The sequence below is a fragment of the Melospiza georgiana genome, chromosome 6, assembly GCF_028018845.1.
Source record: "Melospiza georgiana isolate bMelGeo1 chromosome 6, bMelGeo1.pri, whole genome shotgun sequence".
NCBI lineage: Eukaryota > Metazoa > Chordata > Aves > Passeriformes > Passerellidae > Melospiza > Melospiza georgiana.
In genome coordinates, this window is record NC_080435.1 from 11,960,868 (window position 1) to 11,977,580 (window position 16,713).

Sequence of the window (16,713 nt, forward strand, 5' to 3'; positions counted from 1 at the left end):
AACAGCTTAAATATTTCATATTTATTATTATAAACTTAACTGTTGAGTTTGTTTGTATTCTGTGTTTTTAAAGTAAAACCCTGATGAACCTTTTCTTTTGAGTTATCTCAATTGCATAATTACAAAGCTGGCCCTAAAGAAATTGTAATTTCTTCTGAGACTGGATGAATTAAATAAGCAAGTTCATATAAGTAGATAAGCATAATTATTTTGAACTCTATAATAATTAAAGCTCTCACCAATTAAACTAATTCATTGCTTGCTCTTTAACTTGTTGTTGTTTACACAGCAGAAGATGCAGTCAGCTGAAGTACCACCACCATAAGAGATGTTCTAACAAAGATTTGGAAAAGATACATCAATAAACCTAACATAAGCATAAGAAGTCAGATGGAAATATATTTGCCTTAAGTATCAAACATTTCCATGAATGGTATATAAAGGTAAAGCTAAGGTCCTTAATCAAGAGCATGCAAAGAATGAGCTGGATGCGTCATACGTGTCATAAATTACAAGAGAGAGAAACGATGCTACTTCCCAAGAAGAGAAAAACTGGAGGAATATTTATCTTCACATTCAGGCAATGAAATATTTGTAAAGACAGCGCTCATGCAAATGTAGTTCATTATTTTTAAATTAAACCGAACACAAATACACTGTCTTACAAAAAAAAGAGGTAATATTAATCAATGTATGAATACAACTGATCTAACAATACTTCACCACTAAAAGAAAGTTATCACAAAAACCATTTCTGTATGATTATAGAATCTGTTCTAATGCCAATTGCATAAACAACTGCTGTTCAAAACAATCTCAGAACCAGACAGACACAGAAAAATAGCTTGAGGATGCACTCTGTAGCTTTTGCATACAGAATTGAACATTTTGGTATCTCGGTTGGCTACTGGCACTAACACTGGTAGCAAAATGTTCACCTCCAGTTCATCTGGCAGTAGTGTATTATCCTTTGCAGGACAATTTATGTATTGAAAACACTAGCTCCCTTTTTTGTCTTTTGTCTACAGATTTTACAATATAAATTTTGAAGTAGAAAAAGGAATTTTTTTCTCACCAGAAGTTACAGACTGCTCAGTTTTATTGCACACTACTGGCAGTGCAAATTTTAAAATACCAGAGATGTGAGGAGAAGTGGCAAGAAATGAACTTTGTATATATAAGATAGACTTGAATCAACAGATGAATGTTACAGATGCCACCTTTGAGGGCTCTAGTACAAATAATGTAAAAGTATTACTGTGAACTGATGAACTGTAATTCCCACTAATGGTGTGGGAATTACAAACAACTGCACCGCAAGTGTCATACTTCACTGAATTATATCAGAAATCTGAGTATTATCTGAAATGCTTTACCCCTGCTACCAGAGCTAGAATCCTGCTCCTCTTCATCTGTAAAGGTGGGGTTCCAATGGCCTTGTGTGGTGATTTCCAGAAGTGTTACGTGTTGTGAGTCTACAGCTGTTGGGAGAATGGGGGATTCAATGCTGACTGTGCTCTAAATCTGCTGTCTGTGTGTGCCATAAAGGTGATGGAAAATGGAACTTCTTGCATAGCCTAGATGTAGTCTCTTTACTCCTCTTATCAAATCCCTTCACAACAAACCAGTTGCTCTTTTCTTTTCATTCAAGAGATGCAAAGATTCCCAAGAAATACGGGAAAAACAAGCAGCAGAAGAAAAATGTACAGTAGAAGAACTGCAAAACCATTAGAGCAGTTGTAGAAATTTAAACTCATGTTTTAAGAATAATGCTGGACTTAAGGAATATGGTAGGTATCTCAATACACATAAAACATGCTTGCTAAGTACTCAAGAAGTACTCAAGAAGTACCATGTTAGAATACCCATGACTGAGCAAAAAAATGAGAGCACTTTGACAAGCACCAGGAAGCCAATATTAGTCAAGAAAGTTATAATACAATTAAAAAGATATAAACCAGAACTTCTACAAGAGTCTGTGACCAGAGACTGAATAGACTTTCACACATGGACCATGCAGACACCATGTCAAAGGTATGGAATGCAGTACACCAGTGGAACAAGTCACCAATGCAGATTCTCAAAGATAAATAAACACCAAAACTACCCAAAGCATAGGAGGAAACATAAGAAGTCCCAAAGCAAGATGAATTCCTGATTAGCATTTTCTACTAAAATGGAAACCACTGCTGAAAAAATGCAAATACTGCACTATCTTCAAAAAAATAAAAGGCTTATGAACAGTGACTGCTGATTAAATAAGAGCACAGACAACAGACACATTAAGATGTACTTAAATTAAATAAAACTACAGAAATAGAACAGGTTAATATCTTTGTACAAGTATGAACATTAGACTATAGTATTTAACAGCAACATATATGCTAAAAACCCCCAGGGCTGGGGCCATTCCCAGGTCAAAAGGCAAGTAGCAGTTTGTGCACTTCAGTGACACATAGCATTTAGCTTTAATCTTCATATATGGTGTTTTTCTGGTTTTCAGACAAAAACTATTTCACCTATGGATGGATTGTGAATTAAAGAGTTCTCAGATGGTCACTGTGGGACTATTCATACAAGGAAAATAAAGCTATGTATTAAAATATCTCCATTGTAACACTGGATGGTGCCTAGACATCTGAGGTCACAAAACAAATGAGATGATGTTAGAAGACTGAATGTGTGTAAAAGGTAGCAAATACAAGACTGTATTGTTGACAGTTCCTAATGAAAAAGGGACTTGGAGTTTGGCCTTTTCAGATCGTACCTCAGCATCCTCAATAGAGAGGAAGTCTACTATTGAATAGATGTAGGTTATATATACCAAGAAATAGAATTATTTTAACACTTAAAATAAACTAATAGAAGGAAAGATAAAATTTTTTGTCTTCATAATCATGAGTAAATACAAGCATTGAATAAACACGTAACTTAGACACTAATTTTAAGTAGAGTCTTTAAGTAGTTTTAAAAACGGACATTATTTTATGCTAATGACCGGAGATAAATTTCCAGTCACAAAAGAGGTATGTCTGAAAGGGAACAGCTGATGAGAAGAACATCCAATTTTCAAAACATAAATGCATTACAAAGTAGTAGAAGAATCAGGTAAGACAAGAAAATCAAGAAAGAAACAATCCAAAGAGAACAGAAACTCGTTACTCGTACTTGGAGCAGTCTCGTCCTTGGCCACACTCCTGCCCCAGCCTGGAAACATGGTGGGATACACAATCTCCTCAGAAGAGTCCTCATCATCTGAATCACTGCCACTGGAGGTCACACCTGCTGTGATGATGTTAAATCTGCCATGAAGCCCGAACCCACAAGGCCTTCTGCTGCTGGCACTTCAGCTTTGCTGCCTACTCTACCCACAGCCTTACAATCACAGAGGAGAATTTACAGCCCCGTGCTTCCCAGGGGCCACAGCTGCTCCTGGCCTTGCCACTCACAGGCGGTTCTCCCCTCTGCCATGGCCCTGCTCAAGCTGCTCCTCTAGAGCTCTTACATACATTTTGGGAACCTTTCCATGTTCACACTCATAGCAGGTAGAGCAGAGCATACTGGCTTGAAATCCTTTCCTTCCTCTCCCCTAAAAGTCCTTCTCATTGGAACACTCTGCTCCTAAACTGCTTCCAAACAGGAAGAAAGACAGACCCAGATACATGCTGTACACAATGGCATGCTCCCATACTCATCCCTTTCATACAGGCAGAATGCCTCCATGGCACATGGACAGTGTGCACAAATGCTCCATTGCTCCACGTCCACACTCTGTGACAGGGAGCCCGGGACTTTGCTTTTCCCTACTTCAAGCACCGTGCAAGGAACAGCAGAGAGAAATGTCACCCATTCATCCCTCCTTCCACCTAGAGTCTGTGCACCTTGCTGCCCTGCTCCCTGGTAATTCAGCCCCTAATCCAAGCAGCCTCTGAGCATGGCATTCTTTACCCCTGGTAGCTGGCGTGGGTTCTTGCGTCTTCTCTCCAGGATTCGACCACCACCAGTTGTCTGGGAACGGATTCCACCAAGCTTGGGTGGTGGTTTTCTCCAGGTTGTCATGATGAGGCCCTGGAGCTGTTAGGACATGGCTCATTTAACCAAGACCTGGTGGTTATTTCTTGAGAAGCAAGTTTTCCTCCAGCACAGTCCAGTCCACCAGCAGCAGCACCTTGAGAACGCTCATGCTCACAGATGGATGTGAGAGCACGGTGAATGTATGAACCCACGGTGTCATTACATTCCTCCAATGCCCAGCCAGATGCAAGCACTTTGGGCAGTCCCAGGAAAGAACATGCTCCCTTGAGAGCTGCCACCAAAAAGCCCCGTGGGGCTTTTCACACCTTCACATTTCATAAGATTAATGAGTTCCTCAAAAGCTCTGACAGCACGAGAGAGCAGATAGTCCTTGAAAGAGAGCCCAGAATGAGGAACATCCACCAAGATGACAAAAAATCACATACAAAAGATGGAAGAAGTATCCATGATAGGCAAAAGGGATACCCAGAGATAAGCTCACCCAGAGAACCAAAATGGTCTTCTACTGACAAGCCCATGAAGCCAATCCTGCCAAGGATCTGAGCACAGAACCGAGGCCATTCCTCTCAAAAGACACATGCATTACCCTTGACCAGATGCTGACAGCTAAATGCACACCAGAAACACCTTTCAGAGAAGGCACCAGTACAGCATGGAGAGATAGGAGCAGCTTTACTTGTGTCCTGTTACCAATGCACAGCCTATTCTCACAACACAGTATATCAAATAGCAGGATACCTAGATTTATGCCTTGAATTTACAGATGGAAAGAGGTTTCTGCTTAAAAAAACGACAGGAATCTACAGTCTTTTCATCCACCATGCTACGCAATCCAACCAATTGTTGGCAGACTAAGAGAAATAATTGTGCCACTTGTAGGAGGCTGGAAATTCCCTCCAAATGAAATCAATCCTTGACTCCCAAGAAGTCACAAGGAAAATCCACAAGTCAAATGAGAAGGAAGACAACAGTTCAAGAATCAATAGAAAGTGGTACTTTTAGCTATGTGGAGCCCAAACATTATAAATTTGGCCTTTTTGTGACATGGGAGATGCCTCTGAATAAAAGGCGATGAGATCATCCAATTTTCAAACAATATATGTGTAGCTAAGGAGGTGGAGCACCAGATGGGAAAGGAGAAAGAACAAACCAACGAAAGAGAACAGAAGTTCCTTACTCGTACTTGTAGCAGTTTCGTCCTTGGCCACACTCCTGCCCCAGCCTGGAAACATGGTGGGATACACAATCTCCTCTGAAGAGTCTTCATCATCTGAATCACTGCCACTGGAGGTCACACCTGCTGTGATGATGTTAAATCTGCCATGAAGCCCGAACCCACAAGGCCTTCTGCTGCTGGCACTTCAGCTTTCCTGCCTCCTCTACTCACAGCCTTACAATCACAGAGGAGAATTTACAGCCCCGTGCTTCCCAGGGGCCACAGCTGCTCCTGGCCTTGCCACTCACGGGGGGTTCTCCCCTCTGCCATGGCCCTGCTCAAGCTGCTCCTCTAGAGCTCTTACATACATTTTGGGAACCTTTCCATGTTCACACTCATAGCAGGTAGAGCAGAGCATACTGGCTTGAAATACTTTCCTTCCTCTCCCCTACAAGTCCTTCTCATTGGAACACTCTGCTCCTAAACTGCTTCCAAACAGGAAGAAAGACAGACCCAGGTACATGCTGTACATAATGGCATGCTCCCATACTCATCCCTTTCATACAGGCAGAATGCCTCCATGGCACATGGACAGTGTGCACAAATGCTCCATTGCTCCACGTCCACACTCTGTGACAGAGAGCCCGGGACTTTGCTTTTCCCTACTTCAAGCACCGTGCAAGGAACAGCAGAGAGAAATGTCACCCATTCATCCCTCCTTCCACCTAGAGTCTGTGCACCTTGCTGCCCTGCTCCCTGGTAATTCAGCCCCTAATCCAAGCAGCCTCTGAGCATGGCATTCTTTACCCCTGGTTGCTGGCGTGGGTTCTTGTGTCTTCTCTCCAGGATTCGACCACCACCAGTTGTCTGGGAACGGATTCCACCAAGCTTGGGTGGTGGTTTTCTCCAGGTTGTCATGATGAGGCCCTGGAGCTGTTAAGACATGGCTCATTTAACCAAGATCTGGTGGTTATTTCTTGAGAAGCAAGTTTTCCTCCAGCACAGTCCAGTCCACCAGCAGCAGCACCTTGAGCACGCTCATGCCCACAGATGGATGTGAGAGCACGGTGAATGTATGAACCCACGGTGTCATTACATTCCTCCAATGCCCAGCCAGATGCAAGCACTTTGTGCACTCCCAGGAAAGAACATGCTCCCTTGAGAGCAGCCACCAAAAAGCCCCCGTGGGGCTTTTCACCCCTCCATGTTCCATAAGATTACTGAGTTCTTCACAGGCTCTGACAGCACGAGAGAGCAGATAGTCTTTGAAATAGAGCCCAGAATGAGGAACATCCACCAAGATGACAAAAAATCACATACAAAAGATGAAAGAACTATCCATGACAGGCAAGAGGAATACCCAGAGATAAGCTCACCCAGAGAACCAAAATGGTCTTCTACTGACAAGCCCATGAAGCCAATCCTGCCAAGGATCTGAGCACAGAACCGAGGCCATTCCTCTCAAAAGACACATGCATTACCCTTGACCAGATGCTGACAGCTAAATGCACACCAGAAACACCTTTCAGAGAAGGCACCAGTACAGCATGGAGAGATAGGAGCAGCTTTACTTGTGTCCTGTTACCAATGCACAGCCTATTCTCACAACACAGTATATCAAATAGCAGGATACCTAGATTTATGCCTTGAATTTACAGATGGAAAGAGGTTTCTGCTTAAAAAAACGACAGGAATCTACAGTCTTTTCATCCACCATGCTACGCAAGCCAACTAATTGTTGGCAGACTAAGAGAAACAATTGTGCCACTTGTAGGAGGCTGGAAATTCCCTCCAAAGGAAATCAATCCTTGACTCCCAAGAAGTCACAAGGAAAATCCGCAAGTCAAATGAGAAGGAAGACAACAGTTCAAGAATCAATAGAATGTGGTGCTTTTCGCTATGTGGAGCCCAAACATTCTAAATTTAGACTTTTTGTGACATGGGAGAGGCCTCTGAAAACAAGCTGATGAGATCATCCCATTTTCAAACAATATATGTGTAGCTAAGGAGGTGGAGCACCAAATGGGAAAGGAGAAAGAACAAACCAATGAAAGAGAACAGAAGTTCCTTACTCGTACTTGTAGCAGTTTCGTCCTTGGCCACACTCCTGCCCCAGCCTGGAAACATGGTGGGATACACAATCTCCTCTGAAGAGTCTTCATCATCTGAATCACTGCCACTGGAGGTCACACCTGCTGTGATGATGTTAAATCTGCCATGAAGCCCGAACCCACAAGGCCTTCTGCTGGTGGAATTTCAGCTTTGCTGCCTCCTCTACTCACAGCCTTACAATCACAGAGGAGAATTTACAGCCCCATGCTTCCCAGGGGCCACAGCTGCTCCTGGCCTTGCCACTCACAGGCGGTTCTCCCCTCTGCTATGGCCCTGCTCAAGCTGCTCCTCTAGAGCTCTTACATACATTTTGGGAACCTTTCCATGTTCACACTCATAGCAGGTAGAGCAGAGCATACTGGCTTGAAATCCTTTCCTTCCTCTCCCCTACAAGTCCTTCTCATTGGAACACTCTGCTCCTAAACTGCTTCCAAACAGGAAGAAAGACAGACCCAGATACATGCTGTACACAATGGCATGCTCCCATACTCATCCCTTTCAAACAGGCTGAATGCCTCCATGGCACATGGACAGTGTGCACAAATGCTCCATTGCTCCACGTCCACACTCTGTGACAGGGAGCCCGGGACTTTGCTTTTCCTGCTTCAAGCACCGTGCAAGGAACAGCAGAGAGAAATGTCACCCATTCATCCCTCCTTCCACCTAGAGTTTGTGCACCTTGCTGCCCTGCTCCCTGGTAATTCAGCCCCTAATCCAAGCAGCCTCTGAGCATGGCATTCTTTACCCCTGGTTGCTGGCGTGGGTTCTTGCGTCTTCTCTCCAGGATTCGACCACCACCAGTTGTCTGGGAATGGATTCCACCAAGCTTGGGTGGTGGTTTTCTCCAGGCTGTCATGATGAGGCCCTGGAGCTGTTAAGACATGGCTCATTTAACCAAGACCTGGTGGTTATTTCTTGAGAAGCAAGTTTTCCTCCAGCACCGTCCAGTCCATCAGCAGCAGCACCTTGAGCACGCTCATGCCCACAGATGGATGTGAGAGCAGGGCGAATGTATGAACCCACGGTGTCATTACATTCCTCCAATGCCCAGCCAGATGCAAGCACTTTGTGCACTCCCAGGAAAGAACATGCTCCCTTGAGAGCAGCCACCAAAAAGCCCCGTGGGGCTTTTCACCTCTCCACATTTCATAAGATTAATGAGTTCCTCAAAAGCTCTGACAGCACGAGAGAGCAGATAGTCCTTGAAATAGAGCCCAGAATGAGGAACATCCACCAAGATGACAAAAAATCACATACAAAAGATGGAAGAAGTATCCATGATAGGCAAAAGGGATACCCAGAGATAAGCTCACCCAGAGAACCAAAATGGTCTTCTACTGACAAGCCCATGAAGCCAATCCTGCCAAGGATCTGAGCACAGAACCGAGGCCATTCCTCTCAAAAGACACATGCATTACCCTTGACCAGATGCTGACAGCTAAATGCACACCAGAAACACCTTTCAGAGAAGGCACCAGTACAGCATGGAGAGATAGGAGCAGCTTTACTTGTATCCTGTTACCAATGCACAGCCTATTCTCACAACACAGTATATCAAATAGCAGGATACCTAGATTTATGCCTTGAATTTACAGATGGAAAGAGGTTTCTGCTTAAAAAAATGACAGGAATCTACAGTCTTTTCATCCACCATGCTACGCAAGCCAACTAATTGTTGGCAGACTAAGAGAAATAATTGTGCCACTTGTAGGAGGCTGGAAATTCCCTCCAAAGGAAATCAATCCTTGACTCCCAAGAAGTCACAAGGAAAATCCGCAAGTCAAATGAGAAGGAAGACAACAGTTCAAGAATCAATAGAAGATGGTACTTTTAGCTATGTGGAGCCCAAACATTATAAATTTGGCCTTTTTGTGACATGGGAGATGCCTCTGAAAGCAAGATGATGAGATCATCCCATTTTCAAACAATATATGTGTAGCTAAGGAGGTGGAGCACCAGATGGGAAAGGAGAAAGAACAAACCAACGAAAGAGAACAGAAGTTCCTTACTCGTACTTGCAGCAGTCTCATCCTTGGCCACACTTCTGCCCCAGCCTGGAAACATGGTGGGATACACAATCTCCTCTGAAGAGTCTTCATCATCTGAATCACTGCCACTGGAGGTCACACCTGCTGTGATGATGTTAAATCTGCCATGAAGCCCGAACCCACAAGGCCTTCTGCTGCTGGCACTTCAGCTTTCCTGCCTCCTCTACTCACAGCCTTACAATCACAGAGAGAATTTACAGCCCCATGCTTCCCAGGGGCCACAGCTGCTCCTGGCCTTGCCACTCACGGGGGGTTCTCCCCTCTGCCATGGCCCTGCTCAAGCTGCTCCTCTAGAGCTCTTACATACATTTTGGGAACCTTTCCATGTTCACACTCATAGCAGGTAGAGCAGAGCTTACTGGCTTGAAATCCTTTCCTTCCTCTCCCCTACAAGTCCTTCTCATTGGAACACTCTGCTCCTAAACTGCTTCCAAACAGGAAGAAAGACAGACCCAGATACATGCTGTACACAATGGCATGCTCCCATACTCATCCCTTTCAAACAGGCTGAATGCCTCCATGGCACATGGACAGTGTGCACAAATGCTCCATTGCTCCACGTCCACACTCTGTGACAGGGAGCCCGGGACTTTGCTTTTCCTGCTTCAAGCACCGTGCAAGGAACAGCAGAGAGAAATGTCACCCATTCATCCCTCCTTCCACCTAGAGTCTGTGCACCTTGCTGCCCTGCTCCCTGGTAATTCAGCCCCTAATCCAAGCAGCCTCTGAGCATGGCATTCTTTACCCCTGGTTGCTGGCGTGGGTTCTTGCGTCTTCTCTCCAGGATTCGACCACCACCAGTTGTCTGGGAACGGATTCCACCAAGCTTGGGTGGTGGTTTTCTCCAGGTTGTCATGATGAGGCCCTGGAGCTGTTACGACATGGCTCATTTAACCAAGATCTGGTGGTTATTTCTTCAGAAGCAAGTTTTCCTCCAGTACAGTCCAGTCCACCAGCAGCAGCACCTTGAGCACGCTCATGCCCACAGATGGATGTGAGAGCAGGGCGAATGTATGAACCCATGGTGTCATTACATTCCTCCAATGCCCAGCCAGATGCAAGCACTTTGTGCACTCCCAGGAAAGAACATGCTCCCTTGAGAGCAGCCACCAAAAAGCCCCGTGGGGCTTTTCACCCCTCCATGTTCCATAAGGTTAGTGAGTTCTTCACAGGCTCTGACAGCACGAGAGAGCAGATAGTCTTTGAAATAGAGCCCAGAATGAGGAACATCCACCAAGATGACAAAAAAATCAAAAGATGTAAGAAGTATCTACAGAGCCAATGCTGCCAAGAACCTGAGTTTAGAACTGAGGATATTCAAAAGGCTCATGCATTCCCCTTGTCCTGATGCTGGCAGCTAATTTTACACCAGAACCCCTTTGCAGGCAGGCATTAGTACATCACAGGGAGGGAGGCACAGCTTTACTCCTATCACATTAGAAATCTACAACATTTCCTCAGAACACAGCATATCAAGTATTAGGTTCTACAGGTTTGTGATAGATATTTCTGAATGAAAAAATGTTTCTCCTTTGAATAATTACAGGAATCTACAGCCTTTTCTTCCACTGTGCATCCACATAGGTATTTCTATGCAAATAGATATAAATGTGTCTATCATATATGGATGAAAAAAAATCAGAGTTATTGTTCATGTAGGTAGCCCATTAATCAGTAAGAGTTCTACATCTGATTCATGGCACACCTAGAGGTGAATCATAATTTGTTAATAACAAAGAGTAAAACGTGTCTGGGCAAGGAGAGAAAGTCAATGGTAAACTGCTGATGTTGTATTAATCTGGCCCATTAACTTGATGGAGCACAGCACAAGTGATGTCCAAATCCAGAGAAAGAATGAATGTGTATCATCTGAAGAACAAGAAGCTTTGCAAATTGCTCATTTCAAACCATAGCACAGAATTCTTTAGATTAAGCTATATATCTTTAAAAAAACTTTAACTTTACAAATTAATTTAGTACAGTGGAGAGCCACCAATTTTGTTTCTCACTTTGGCATACTACAGAGTTAGATACATAGATTTCCAGCCATCTATCTGAAGATATATGACAAATAATTTTCTTTACTTATTTCTTAATTTTCTGCTTCCCTGTCTGTGGGTTTTTTCTCTGGGAAATTAAATTGTGACCAGGATATTCCACTGAGCCTGCACTGCTATACAAACTAAGTAACAGATATTGGGTCATGGCTTTATTCCTTCTTTTTAGGACTGTTCTCCATGTCATTTTTTCCTGTGCTACTGAATATTTGATAACTTCTTAGAGAGATGCACAGCTTATACTTTACGTCTTTCTAAAAGGAGTGCTAGGTTACTGATTCATTTGTAATGCAGTAAAATTAAACTAAATGAGTTAAACACTTCTGTGTTAAAGTGATCTTGCTGGGTAACAGCCAAAGCTATCAGAAAAGCCCAGGAGCATTACTTTCATACATTTTTTTTTCCTCCAGAGAACCAGTTTATCATTCCTACCCCTGTAAACAAACATGCCAATGTTATCACTTGTGTGATACACATTTATCATTATTGATGCATTTTATCACATTGCTCTATAGCTTCTTTGATCTTTTCAGATGTTAAATATCTCCAGTTTTCCCTCTGTAAAACAATCTTGCCCATGAGAGAGAGCTGCTAGCAAGAGGAAGGGACATACATATTTAGGAACAATACATTTGGTAATCAAGTATTAAAATGAAAACAGAAAGCTTTCCTGTACAGAAACAATGCACAGGTTTTTTCAGTGGGTACAGAAACACCAGCACAGGGAAAGATTAAGTCACATGTGCACACAAAAGCAAACATATAGGAAGGAAAAGTCACCACCAGAGCCAACCAAGCTCCCCACTATTACAGGTGCGATTTTCTGAAACCTCCGCCCCTTACAGGCAACATTTTGTAACAAAAGCTTTCAGTGGAAACAAGCACCAGAAAATTCTCTACTTTTTTTCAAGTTTGGGGGTAAAATCAACCTAATATTTCTTTTTCTATCTGCATACTTATAAGGCATTACTAATCTTCACATCTTCTGAGAAAAGATGTTTGGGTTTAATAATTTATGTCTTTAAGCAGAGCTTTTGCTAACTGAAATGCATACAGTCATTCTTCCTCTAAATAAAGTGATGAGGGCACTATTTCTCAAAGTCACTTAGACCATTTGACCAACTATCAGCAACCAACAGGCAATCAAGGAACATGGATTCCCCCGATGGAGAAAACAAAGAGCCAGTGGGAAGGAACTTTCCCTTCTATCAGTTTGATCTTTACTACAACAAGCCGCTGTAGATTTCCTCTGTATAATTAAAATGTTCTCCCTTTAGGTTCACTATATTTTCTGAGGCAAAGATCTTTATCACTCTAACCATAAGAACTAGTGTGAACATATGTATGTTATTTCCACTTTAAAATGTGGAAGAGGACTTCAAAAGCTTTTTATTTATTGTAGCTGCTGCGCACTACATATTTGATAAAAACATCGTAAGCAGTTTTTCCAACTCAGTAAAGCTATGTAAGGACAAAGAACAGAAGATGGCTACTGTTCTTTTGGGTCCTCAAAGATTGTGGAGTAACCACAGACCCCAGGTTTTTCTTAGGAATGTTGTCAACAGCAAGGGTGAAATTAGTTTTTGCAGTGCACAAATGGCTTGGTAGTTGCAACTACCATATAAAGCACTGCCTTGGTTAGCAAGGCCATGGTTTTTGACATGGAACATACATACATTCACAACTACAAATATATTAGAATAACATCACGAATCTACAAAAATATCCTTTTCTACCTCAGAAATAAATTGACTTCAAGCAATAATAGGTTGTACTAATTTGTGATTCCTCATAAAGTGATAAACCAGCTGTCGGAAACCCAAAACTGCAGTCTTTCCGAGCTCAGGTAGAAGCATTGCAGCAAACATACTGTAAATGATTTTGCTCCCCTTGTCTCAGAGAGTGAAGGTCATTACCCACTTAACCAGTCTAGAAAGCAGTCTATTTCAATGTCTTTCCAATTTCTGAGGTGTTGCATACTTCACCACTTACCAGAATGCCCTTCTGGAAGAAGAAAGCAATTTTAATGTGATCTCTGTGTAATGTTGTTATTATGAAACATAAATCTTACTAGTACTTGCAGGATACTGCCCATCATCTTCGTCATGGAAATCACCAGCCGTTGTCCCAAAAAAGGTATCAGGTGATACAGATGGAAATTCATCACCTGTATGGTGATGGATAAATCATTACTATTTCATAAGCTCAGTTACAATACAGTACTCACAAGTACTTCAACTATTCCACCCTGCAAGCTCCATTCCTTCATGTACTGGTCCAAGAGAGAAGAAAGATGCAGGTCCCACATAAGCTTATCTCACTAACACAGTAAGGATATCACCCAAACAGATCGTTTGAAGAGGAGAATGTATTACAGTGACAATGAACATTCTGGCAATGATCTGTTTAAGTGCTACAAGATCTCATTGTAGCTGTATGACATGAGGACAGGGACTCTAGAGCAATGAGTGAAGTTATTCATATTCCCCTCTGCTGAGATATATTCCGAGGTTTAGTCCAAAAATCTAGACTATGCATGCAAGCAGAGATGGTAACAGTTGTAACAGCAACCAACAGAAATACACTGCACACACCTTGGGGAATGTGGGGAATGTTTCTGATCCTAGTTCCTTAGCTAGACAGTCTTAGGATTTACCTTCAATAGTCCTAGCTACATGTCAAAACAAGCATAACATGCCATGAGTACACCACCAGTGAAAAGTAATTTTATAATCCTAATGTTCTTGCTTTTTTTTTTAATTAATTTCAGTATGTATTGAGAATAGTAATGCAAAATACTGGTATCCTTCACTGGTAATTTATTAGTGATTTGATAAAAAGCCTGTAGTCACACAGTAAGCTTTACTGTTCTTAGAGGATGACTTATATCTGTATCCCTAACGTTCAATGGGAGTGAGTCTTTCAGACCTCTGATAATTTCAGTCACACAAGCAACATAAAAGATTAAATAAAGTAAGTAGAAAAGAATATGGCATTTGTATTTGACAGGGCCCCATGAAATTAGTCTCAACCTATTGTCCTTACCATAGATTCCAGGAAATTCCTTTTCACCTCCTCCAGAAGAATGACCTGGGAGCTGTGAGACTGGAGTAGGACTTCCATAATATGAGGGGCTGGACCTGCTGATGGAGGCATCCATGGCAGTTGTCTCATGAGTTGATCCACTACCTGCATTTTCATCATCCACCCCTGAGGTGGAGGACTCTCCAGCGGTGTGACGTGTACCGTCCGCGTTGAAGCTGGAGCCGTCCGCGTTGTCAATGACTGCGGAGATGGAATTAAACGGAATTCGTGTCAAGGAGGCACACAGCCATAATAAAGAATAGTGCCTACGGATTAATACCAGTTCACCTGGTTTTGGCCTCCTATCTAACCTGGATAATACATCACTAAAATATGTCTAATGCATATATGCTAATTTATATGTTTTTTGCATTTGTAGGCCTGAATTGCATCACTTATTTTTATCAAACAGCTTGATTTTAACATAATGTCTTGGCATGTGTAAAGTCAATCAGATCTTAGAGTTGGAAGATATAATTTATTATGAGCCTTTTTTCAGCTTCCAGCAGCTTTTCTAACAAACAGCTCAAATCAGATGTATGAAGGATGCAGTTTTAAGCAAATTCCTTTATTTCAAAGGGATGTTAGCAGCTCTGAGGTACCAAAAAATGTCAAATACCTATACAAAAAATGTTTGGTATCCTGAAATAAGCCAAACTCCACAGGCTTTAGGCGAAGACAAGTGACTAGTTGCTTTAATTTCTACTGAACATCTCATAACTTCTTTTTCTTACGTTCGGCTTGGCTTTTTTAATATTAGTGATTGTTTATGTAAAAATAAGATAACCAGCTACTAAAAACTGAGCAAGTGCATGTCTTTCTAATCAGTACAGTACCTATTTCATCCTGGTTGCTGAGTAAGGAAGTATCTATTTTTACAACTGGCTCACATGTTTTTTCCTCTGTTTCTGTGAAAGAAGGAAAATAGAAAGTATTAATTTAAAAAAATGGATTAAAAAATCACATGTATACCTAAATCAATTGTACATAACGACAAAACATCAGCTTCAGATGAGGAGGACTGGAAGCAAATTTCCAAACAAATGTTATTCACTGTTGTGCCACTTTCCCAGGTGGGGCACTTTGAGATTGTTCCGTCAGCTAACAATGAGATTCCCCATTTCCATAACCATTCCAGAAAATGTCTGCAATCAGTGCCAGTTAAAACAGCCTTATGACACAGTTTCAATGCAGTCAGACCCACTGTCATTGTGGCAGTGGCAACTCTAATGTTTTTAGCTGGCAAGACCCCGTCCCTCCCTGGAGGGCTCAGCAGAGGCCGCGCGTGCCCCGCTCTGGTGAGCGCTGCCGGCCCCTGTGGGCTGAAGTGCCCCACCTGGGGATGGTGTATGAGCTACCTGCTCATACTGCTGGTTGGGAATAACACTTGGGAGGAGTTATAAAGATCTGGAGGGGATGGACATCACCATTGTAGTCCTCCGTGAGTGACAGACAATAGCAATTCACATGATACTACACCAGATTTTTAATTATATCACTACCAAGAACAAAATAAAAAATTATCACTGCATTCAAATCATCGATGAACTTTTCCTACAACTTTCTGTAAGAACTCTCTGCTTCCACTACAAATGTCACAATCTACTGAAATTCAAGATCCTGGAAGTTATTTTAGATTTTATTTTCAAACAGTGTTTTCAGCATCTGTCACAGACTATATACACTTTCCTAATAATTTGCTATAATATCTCCAACTATTAAAAAGTCCAAAAGCTTAGAAAGCAGTCTGCTGCTGACACACCTTGCTGTCCAGCTGCCTCATGTCTAGATGGAGATTTGCCTGAGCAAATACTGAATGAATCTGCCAACAGGAGAGCAGTAGCTCTGTTCATGGGCCTGGGATGGACACTGCAGACCTCAGAGCTGCTGCAGGTGGCAGCCACCCCCAAAACACAAAAACTGCTCCTGGCTGTAAAGCTCATGTCTGCATGAACAGAAGAGTGCCAGGCTGACAGCAGTTGTGTCTTTCAGAATCACTGCTGCACTGGTGCACTTCACTAAGCCATTATCATGAACTGTTCTGAAGCTGCAAAGTTTGTCCCAAGGCCAGAAAAGTGATGTAGTTCCAAACACCCTGAAAATAAAATGGTCATTGCTGACATGACAGATTCACTTCTAGAGGCTGACAAAATGTATTTCTTCTCAGCTGAAAACCAGGCTATGTTTATTATATAAACCCTCATCCCAGTACCTTAAATAG

At 42.3% G+C, this 16,713-nt stretch overlaps 1 protein-coding gene across 1 annotated transcript in view; it reads right to left on the bottom strand.

Annotated features, from left to right (window-relative positions):
• The window catches only part of CD44 (CD44 molecule (Indian blood group)), a 54,507-nt gene that overhangs the window by 15,777 nt on the left and 22,017 nt on the right, over positions 1 to 16,713 (bottom strand). The window contains 10 exon segments of the mRNA XM_058026202.1: positions 1,377 to 1,481; positions 3,163 to 3,285; positions 3,949 to 4,074; positions 5,213 to 5,335; positions 5,999 to 6,124; positions 9,313 to 9,435; positions 10,097 to 10,222; positions 13,480 to 13,575; positions 14,454 to 14,693; positions 15,329 to 15,400. Coding sequence (XP_057882185.1) covers positions 1,377 to 1,481; positions 3,163 to 3,285; positions 3,949 to 4,074; positions 5,213 to 5,335; positions 5,999 to 6,124; positions 9,313 to 9,435; positions 10,097 to 10,222; positions 13,480 to 13,575; positions 14,454 to 14,693; positions 15,329 to 15,400 — 1,260 coding nt within the window.